At 40.3% G+C, this 10,150-nt stretch overlaps 1 gene segment (V, D, J or C); it reads right to left on the bottom strand.

Annotated features, from left to right (window-relative positions):
• Nucleotides 1-706: 706 nt before the first annotated feature.
• Nucleotides 707-1,256, bottom strand: LOC129052776 (immunoglobulin heavy variable 3-49-like). The segment is given in 2 exon segments: nucleotides 707-1,107; nucleotides 1,211-1,256. Coding segments are annotated over 2 exon segments (447 nt in total).
• Between the last annotated feature and the right edge of the window lie 8,894 nt (nucleotides 1,257-10,150).

Raw genomic sequence — 10,150 nt, 5'->3', positions numbered from 1 at the left:
CTTTAGGACATATTTTTAGAATTACTTTATTGTAATGTTTACTATGAATTCCTACACATATATGCGTATGTCTATGTATTTATATATTTTTTCTTTTTTTTTTTTTGTTGTTGTTTTTGAGATCAAATCTTGGTCTGCTGCCCAGGCTGGAGTGCAGTGGCGCCATTTAGCTCACTGCAATCTCTGCCTTCTGTGTTCAAGTGATTCTCCTGCTTCAGCCTACCGAGTAGCTGGGATTAAAGGCACGCGCCAATACGCACAGCTGATTTTTGCGTTTTTAGTAGAGATGGAGTTTCACTATTTTGCCCAGGCTGGTCTCGAACTCCTGGCCTCAAGTGTACAGCCCACCTAGGGCTTCCAAGGTGCTGGGATTACATGCGTGAGCCACCGCGCCTGGCCTATACATCGTTCTATGGTTATAAATTTATGTCCCTATAGCTTTGTAGCTGCTGATGTCAACAAATGTTAATAAAACTCTGGAAGAATCGATGCAAATAGGAATGTTTATTTCATTAAACTGTAAATATATATATAATTTTTAAATTACTAAAATTTAAATACCAATGATAATAAATTAAGAATAAACACAAGTAATAAAACGTCACAGCCTAGAATGCTCCAGAGTCCTGCAAACACAAACCTGACTTCTCCAGCTGATGAGAAAGGAAACCTCCCCCAGCACCTGCTCCTGGGACCTGTCCCGTCCTCAGTGGGTCCCGAGCGCCCCCTGGTGGATCCGGGCGCCCCTGCAGGGAGGTTTGTGTCTGGGCTCACACTGACCTTCACTCACTGTGTCTCTAGTACAGTAGTACACAGCCGTGTCCTCGGTTTTCAGGCTGTTCATTTGCAGATAGGCGATGCTTTTGGAATCATCTCTTGAGATGGTGAATCTGCCTTTCACAGACGCGGCGTATTCTGTTGTCCCACCATTAGCTTTGTTTCTAATTAAACCTACCCACTCCAGCCCCTTCCCTGGAGGCTGGTGGACCCAGCTCATGTAGTAGTCACTGAATGTGAATCCAGAGGCTGCACAGGAGAGTCTCAGGGACCCCCCTGGCTGTACCAAGCCTCCCCCAGACTCCACCAGCTGCACCTCACACTGGACACCTGCAAACACGGAGACACCAAGGTCAGAAACTGCCACACATATCCACTGTTTCTCTCACTCATGTCCGCTCACACTCAGTGTCTCTACTTCTCCATGAATTACCTTTTAAAATAGCAACAAGGAAAACCCAGCTCAGCCCAAACTCCATGGTTGGTGGTCTGTGTTCAGTGCTGATCACCAAGTGGAAACTCCTGGGAATCCCAGGGCTGGGGCTCCTCTCCCAGAGCTGCAGAGTCAGGGCTGGGCTGGTTTTCATCAGTAGAGGGAGGACCCTATTTGCATGTCTCCTACTATATAGCAAGCTCTGGGGTGGGACGCCTGAGGAGAGGACAGGCCCATACAAGATGATTGTGCCTTGCAAGAGTTTGGTGACAATGATGGTATTTGGGAAATATGCTGTCTTATTATAAAATTATACTGTGATAAACACTATGAAATGATCACCCTATTTTATTTGTACACATTTGTGTAAATTATGTTTTGTCAGAGCCAATGGTTTCTCCATATACAGTTGCTAAGTGTGTGTCTAAGAGCTCATGTCTGGGATGGGTAAGTCCTGGTACCTGGGCCTGTGCTCCTCATCACTGCCCCAATTACTCCCTAAACCAACCCCAGGACAGAGCTGGACGTGCCTAGTGTGGTTTGTGGAACCCATTTCCTGTATTGAGAACATGTGTGATTTTGCTGCATTCTAGCATTCACCTAAAATATGGTGAGAACTACGGTTCAGGTAGAGAAATTCTTAAGTATTTCTGAAATTTAATATACATTTTTTCTGTGTTTCTGTCACTCTTTCCTTGTCTAAGCTTCCATTTGTTGCTTGTAAGAAATTTTGTAAGTTTCCATTTGGAGATAATAAACTTTCACGTATTTAAAGTCTACAGTTGATAAACATGATGTAACCGCCATCGTTATCAAGGTGGACAAGAGAATTCTCAGCATTTCCTTTTGTTCTTCTATATTCTTCCTCTTTTCCCTTTCTTTCTTCTACCATTTCCCTGGCAACTACTAATCTTTATATTGCTGCAGATTCATTTTATCGTAATTCATAAAAATGAACTAACATAGTATATATTCTTATTTGTTTGGCTTATTTTAGTTAGCACAAATAATTAGATATTTTACCTTGTAGTTGTGTATATCAGACATTCACTTATTATAAATGCTGGGTAGTATTCTAGCAAACAAAATTTATCATAATTTGTTTTTTATTAAGCAGCTGAACAACATTTGAATTTTGTATTATTCTGGGTCTTAAAAATCTGCTATTAAGCTTGGAAATGTACTTACAAAATGAACATATTTTTCATAATTTTTAAAACTGCATCAACAGTAACAGATAAACATGGAAGATGGAATTTTGCAAATTTTCTTTAATACTTCTGATAAGTACAGTTTCAAAAAAAACAATAAATCTGAAGTTTAGGAAGAAGCAAGTTCTTGTAGAAAGTAACAAAGCCAGGGTATGAAATTATCTAAGGCAGAGTATATATAGGAATATAGGCTATTCCAATAAAAAAATAAAAATATGTATTGGATTGCTTGAAATATAGTGTGGTAAGTGTTTTGTAGTGTGAAATTTTAAGGGACCACATACTGAAAAGCTAACCTATCCTCTTGAAATCCTTTCCCCAAGAAAGGGGTCAGTCACAAAAATCTTCCTTTCTCGAAGTGTCTGTCTGGGAGAAAAGAAGAGCCCACACTTCTAAAATGTATTCAGACCCAATGCCCTTATTTCCACTACAGAACTAAGAATTTATTCTGCAAAAGCAAGCCACTGAAACCAGAATGCTAGGGCCATTGGTTCAACCCCACAGGAATTGAGATGGGAACAGAGGTCGCCACCAAAGATCTATTGAGAAGAAGCTCCCCTCTTTTTCTTATGGAATCCCAGCCTTAGTCTGCAGGGCAGGGCAGCAGAACTGAAAGGTGATGACACCGATGGAGAACACTGGAGCTGTGGGACGGAACATGTGTGGAAAACAGGAGGACTCTACCCCAGGGGAAGGGGCAAGAACATGCAGACCAGCATCTCCTCTGGAGGAGGGTCAGGAACACTTAGAAGGTCACACCCAGACTCCGGGTCACAATGCCTTCCTAGGAATATGGACCAAGGAATATGGACCTAGGAATATGGACCCTTTAGTCTAAGTCAGAATTTGTCAGTAAATAAAACACAGGAATGCACCTGAGGGAGCTGAAGGAGATTCTCTGGAGGATGGAACAAGGGGAAGAGACAAAGTCAAGCAGAAAAGACAAAGAAGGTACCATTGGAGGATCTGTAGTCTCTGGTGGGCATAGAAGGATGGACTTCAATTAGTTTTTGAAACCTTTCTATCAGTCTTTAGCAATTTATGTGATAAAATGGTCGGCCTCATCAATGGAGTCTTATTATCCCCATCAGGGATGAGTGTCCATGTGGGCATGGGGTGCAGTTCTAGTTATGGGGGCAGGGGAGGTGGTCTGTTGAGTTGTTCCTGGTCCTTCAGAGGAGAATTGCAGAACTATCTCTGCCCCTTTTCCAACCAATATTTAATACATGTATGTGACCATGGGAATATTGTCACCATGTCACTGCATGATGGGAGTCACCTGGGGAGTAAAGCTGACTTTCTGGATGTATCAGTGTGGAAAATTGAGAAAAGAAACTGCCTGGGCACATGAGCTGTCAAATCTTTCGATCCTGGAGTCACTCACATCCAGGCTTCTTGTTGCATTAGGTTGTGATTTTCCTCATTGTTTGGTCAGCCTAGGTTGTCTTTCTTCACTCTCTGCTAAAGTAGTCACACATGATAATCCAGAGGCATTGAAGTACATCAGTAATTAATTGGATGATTAGAATAAGCCCCAAGTGATGTCAGTTACTGTGTGGTTAATAATGTGGTAGACAGGAGACATGGCTGGATACTAAGAGTGTGTTCCCATCTATTTAATCTAGATTAGCAAAATCGGTATGTTGAAAAATGACATCTTTAAATAAAAAATATAAAACTTCTAATGAAATATGAAGACTCTCTTGGTCAAGAGTTATCCCACTAGCACTATGGCATTATGGTCCCTCCCTCAGGACACATCAGTTACTATCCTATGACTTGGAATCTGTAGGATTTATACATTCAAAAATATTACCCTCTTTGCTCACCTCCATCCTATTGCATGCATGTGTTACACAATATTGAAAATAATTTTTGTATTATACTCACTCCAATCACCAAAAGTTTAAGGTTGCCTTTTTATGTCATCTTTTACCAGGGTTTTGTAATCTTCAATCATGGCATTATATATGCTGGAAGAAACATCAGGAAAAAAATTATGCTGTTGAAACCTATTGGAATAAATATTATCAGGCACTATTGGCCAAAACACTGCAGAAAAAAATTCAGGGAATCAATTATTGTGTGATATTTTGCAATTAAAGAATCAGATCAACCAGATGTGGTGGCTCATGCCTATAATTCCACCACTTTGAGAAGAAAAATCAGGGGAATCACATGAGACCAGGAGATCGAGACCAGCCTGAGCAACATAGGGAGACCCCATTTCTATGAAAGAATTTTTTTAAAAAAATCAGCTGGGTGTGGTGGTGCAGCCCTCTAGTCCTAGCTACTCAGAAAGCTGAAACAGAAGGATTTTGTGAGCCAGGATTTCAATGTTACAGTGAGCTTGATTGTGCCACTGCACTCCAACCTGTGCAACAGAGTGAGAGCCTATCTCTAATTATATAATAATAATAACTAAGAATGTTACACAATTGTAAGGCACCTCAAATAGAACATATTAAACTAAATATTCTCTGGAATCCTCTGGTGCTTCTGATGTTTTGGAGCAGACCTAAGACATTCAGAATAAGCAGATGATTTTAGATAGTGAAAAGTCTCCACACAAGGGAACAAGGACCCTTGTGTAATTCCCTGCCCCGTGCCTTTCACCCTTTTCTCCTGATTTTCCTCATTCTTTTCATTACTAATTGCTTATTCTTATAAGCAGTCTTCTCATTTTTGTAGACCTGGTTGTTGTCGACCCATATTAGACACTGATCTTTTTTTGTTCATGATTTTTATAGTTGCCGTATAGAATAAGTCATCAGACTATTATTTTGAGTCTGACTGCTGATTACTTAAGGCCGCTTCCTCCATCTTCTTCTTTCTTTCCCACACGAGGTGAGTACTCTAGTTAGGAATCGCAGGAACTCGCCCATTTGATACCATTTTGAGGTTCAAGCCCCACAGACTCCTTTCCTGAGTGAGAACCCTCACTCTGCCTCCACCACCAAACCACTATAGAAACCCTGAGCCAGTCTCCTTTCTTGCTCTATTGAGCCATTTTGGACATTCATGAGAGATCAGCACTAATCTCCGCAGACACCTCCTGAGGTAATTAACCTTTCTATAGTCACACGGGGGAGTGTGCGGCACCCACAGATGTGACATCCACACTATATTTTAGTTGAGATCTCTTGGCCTTTGCATTGTTTGGACTAGAACTGATGCTGCGAGCTTGGTGCCACGATTCCTAACCACAGGATGCACCTGTTCCCTGAACCAACTCCAGGATAGAACTGGACATGCCTGGTGTGGTTGATTAACCCCTTTTATGTAATGAAATCATGAGATTACTTAGTTGTATTCTAGTGTTTCCCTAAAAACATAGATAGGTGTAGGGTTGATTCACAGGTGTATTCCAGATTCTCTGATTTCATATATATATAATTAAATCTTTAATTCTGTGTTGAGAAATTTAAAATTTCTTCAGTTTGGTGAGTGAAGTCCTTATGCCATTGTTCTGTGATTTTCCTTTTTATTTCTCTTATGTTTTATTCATCTCTAATTCATTTTCTATCAAATTGTATGCGTTTAAATTTGTAATATTTTAATGAGGTGAAAGTAGCAAATAATAGCCACCGTATCGTGTACAGTTTGACAAATAGTGACACAACCATTACTTTTCTCAATATAGAAAAAAAAAATCAACCATCCTCAAAATTTCCTCTTGTTTTCCTGTAACTCCTGCTTCCTCCACCTTCCCTTCTCACACCACATCCAGAGTCAACTACTGGTTTTCTTTATGTAACATTACCTTAGTATTCATTTTATAGAATTTATAAAAGTGGAATAGTATGTATGGACTTGTATTTGTTTGCCCTTCTTTTATTCATCATACATACTTGTGAATGTACCCTTGCTGTTGAGCGTATCCAGCAGTACCTGATTGTAACACTGGGTGTTTTTCAAGTGAATGAATTTACCACAATTTGTTTACTGATTAAGCTGTTGATTGATATTTGGATTGATTTCAGTGTCTGGGTATTATTTAAAAAGCTACTACTCATCTTAGAGGAGTACACAGCTGAGAAACACAACGTTCTTATTCTTGCAGCAATATGAATAGCAGCTAAACTGGAAAAGCTGCAGTTTAATCAATTGTCTTCAACACATCAGGTAATTGAAGTTCTAGAAATCTGTGTGTGTGAGTGAGTTTGTGAGTGAGAGAGAAGGAGAGAAAAAGGGAGAAAGAAGAGAAAGAGATCCTACATAATTGACCATCATTTATGAGGAGCTCAAATAAACACAGGGACTCAGATTCTTAATGGCAAAGGTCCACATAAGATGGAGAGGACGACTTGATGCACCTACATTTGGTTATATATTTATATAAATGCCATTTTCTAATAATACAAAGAATCACGTACATGAGAATAAACATAGTGGCGGGTGTCCAGTGGTGAAATATGATGGTGATGCAAAACCCCATCTCCAGCACCTTTTCCCCTTGCACCTGCCTTAATGGGTGTCCTGAGCGCCCCCTGGTGTCCTGAGAGTCTCCTGCTGCTCCTGAGTCCCCTGCAGGGAGGTTTGTGTCTGGGCTCACAATGTGTTCCCCTTACTGTGTCTTTTGTGTAAAAATTCATGGTGTGTACTCATTGCTCAGTTAGCTCAGCTGTAGGAAAAACAGTTTTTTGGATGTGGATCTGGAGATGGTGACTGGACTCTTGAGGAGTGGGTTGGACTGTGCACTCCCTCATGTCTTGTGCACCTGTTTCACTCCCGTCCCTTCCCTGGGGGGCTGATGGATCCAGCTCCAGCAGGAAGCACTGGTTGTAATGGAGAAGCAGAGATGGCACAGGCGAGGGGCAGGATCTGTGAGGGCTTCACCAGGCCAGGAGTGCACCGAGAATCACAGTTGTTGGCATGCACAGGTTCTGAACAACATGTTGAAGTTCACAAATATGCACATTTTGATGAAAACGAAGAACTCACTGTTTTGCAATTTGTAGGTCCCCGAGAACAAATAGCAGATTCAGAAGTTAGAATTAGACAAATACATGGTCACATTTTTTCTTCCAACTTTCAACGAAATAAGAAAGACAAACTGCTGACAGAAGAATGGGTACTAGGTTATTACCTCTATCTATGATAAGGGTGATTTTCAGAATAAGATTGACCTGTGATAGCCTAAAGGGTGTCGTAATCCTGAATCCACAATTAGACCTGAGCAGCAATCATGGGCAGTGGAGGTCGCCTCACATGAGGAAACATCTGACTCTGCAAAGCTGTACACGGGGGTCTCTGCAGGCCTTAGTTGTACAGGAATAGCTCCTCCCTCAGACTCAAGAGTGAGTACAGTGTGCTCTTTATCTGGGGGAGGTGAGGGTTAGTGTGTGGAAAGAACCAAACTCACTTTAATCAATATCTCTGTACTTGGACAGAAACCAAAGTTTACAAGAAATCACAAACTTGGGGTAAAGCAGGAAATTACAATTGTTTGCAGGCTGCGTGTGTGCTTCTCCATATCATCTAAGAGAACCAAGGAAAATCATGTTTTCTTACGTACATTTCCATAAAAGGTGTTCCCACCCTGAGAACGCACCTCCTATACCTCCAACGTCAGGGAGCACCTGGACCAGGCACCCGGCACAGCTCTCTGACATCATCACCCAGGTTTTGACAGAGACACATCCTGGAGCTCCTCCCAAACAATGACTGTGCACAGTGAAGATGCTAATGCGTGGCTGCTGCTGGGCACATGGGGGATTCCTGATGGACAGCTATGCTCCGGGAAGAACCAATGGCCTTGATGGAATTAGTTTGGACCACAGGGTTGTTAGGAAGCTCCATCAGACTCCCACCCTCTCCAGCACTCGTTGTGAGATTGGCACAGTGGGCTGACAGTGTCTACAGCCTCACCCGGCCTCCTGCGCACTTTTCTGCCTCTTGCCTCTCCCCTACACTCCACCACCTGCACCTCACACTAGACACCTACAAACATAGGGACATTTTGGTCAGAAACTGCCACACATAATCACTGTATTTTCACTCACATCCACTCACACTCAATATCTCTAGTTCTCCATTATTTGCCTTTTAAAATAGCAACAAGAAAACCCAGCTCAGCCCTAACTCTGTGGTGAGCCATGTGTTTTCAGAGCTGATCATCAAATCAAAACTCCTGTTAATTCTGGACTGGGGCTCTTCTCCCAGAGCTATAGGGTCAGTGCTGGGCTGGTTTTCATCAGGAGAGGGAGGGCCCTATTTTCATGTCCCCTCCTCTGTAGCAAACGCTGAGGTGGGATGCCTGAGGAGAGAGCAGAGCCCAGGGCAGATGTGAGACTCCTGGAGGAGTTTAGTGTTGTTGGCAGCATTTGGAAAATATAATTTCTTGTTATGTGATTTTCTCATTAAAATTACTAAGCAAATAGTTTTTATTTCTCTTTTACGTATTTGAAAAAATAGAAATATAACTACATTTATGAAACTTTAAGATGTATAAAAGGAGAAATAGAAAACAATAAAAAAATGAGGAGACTTCAAAACCTCGCCCTCAATAATGTACAGACCATCCACAGAAAAATTCTTAGGAAATCTGTGGACTTAACCGCTGTTGAACAAACTGCCCTAATAGACATCTACAGAACATTCCAACCAACAGCAGCATAATATGCATGCTTCCCAAGCACAGTATAAATATTCTTCATGATGGGTTATATATTAGATAAAAAATGACTCTCAGCATTTAAAAAAGTAGTGACAACCATTCTCTAACTTTTTAAAAAATTCATGCGGTGCCCACCTTCTAAACTCTTTCTAAGAGGCTCTAATCATTGTATTACCAGTAATAGACAAAGGCAAAAGAAGAAAATCAAACTTCTGACAAATGTTCTTAGTATATATAAATAAACTACTCCCAATTCATAGTCAACTAAGTTGTATAAGACTTAAAAAGGATTATACACCGTGACAAGCTCAAAATTATTTTTGAGATGCACTGATGATTCATCACCTTCAAATCCATAAATTTCATGTGCTAAATTAAGAGAATAAAGGAAAAGAATCAATTAACTTCTCACCAGACACAGAAAATAACGTTTAAAAAATTCAAGATTTCATAATAAAACCTCTAAAAAGTAGGAATACAAGAATATAACCTGTATATAATAAAAGTCATTATTTAAGGACATATTTTTATAATATGGAAGAGTGAAAGGTAAAAATATTTTGCTATAGTATCTGTAAAAAGGCAAAAATAAACTTGATGACATCTTACTCCCATATTTCAAAAGTAATAACAAAAGTAGAACAATAAAAACAGGATGGAGTTGGCATAAACATGTAGAAAGAGCTCAGAAATAAATGGATATATCAATGGCAAACTGATTTTCAGCATGAGAACCGACAATATAAAACAGATAAACCAAGTCTCTCCCTGTGAATGTGTTAGAAAAACTGGATCTACACATGCAAAGAATTAAGAATTTTAGGTTAGAACAAACACAAAAATCACTCTGAATGGGCTAAATATTTAAACATATGGCCTGCAATTGTAAAATTTCCCCCACCCAGAAAATAATATTAACAATGATTTCCTATATTTCACATTAAAGGCACATAAAACAAAAGCAGAATTAAACAGGTGGAACTGCATCAAAACAAAAAGATTCTACAAAGTGTTGAAAGAATTCCAACCTACAGAATGGGAAAATATAATTGCAAGCCACGCATCTGAAAAAGGGTTGACATCCAAAAATACATGCAACATCCACAACTC

The sequence above is a fragment of the Pongo abelii genome, chromosome 23 (assembly GCF_028885655.2).
Source record: "Pongo abelii isolate AG06213 chromosome 23, NHGRI_mPonAbe1-v2.0_pri, whole genome shotgun sequence".
In the NCBI taxonomy this organism is placed as follows: domain Eukaryota; kingdom Metazoa; phylum Chordata; class Mammalia; order Primates; family Hominidae; genus Pongo; species Pongo abelii.
Note: the sequence above shows the minus strand (reverse complement) of the source record. Positions and strands in the feature narration are given on the sequence as shown.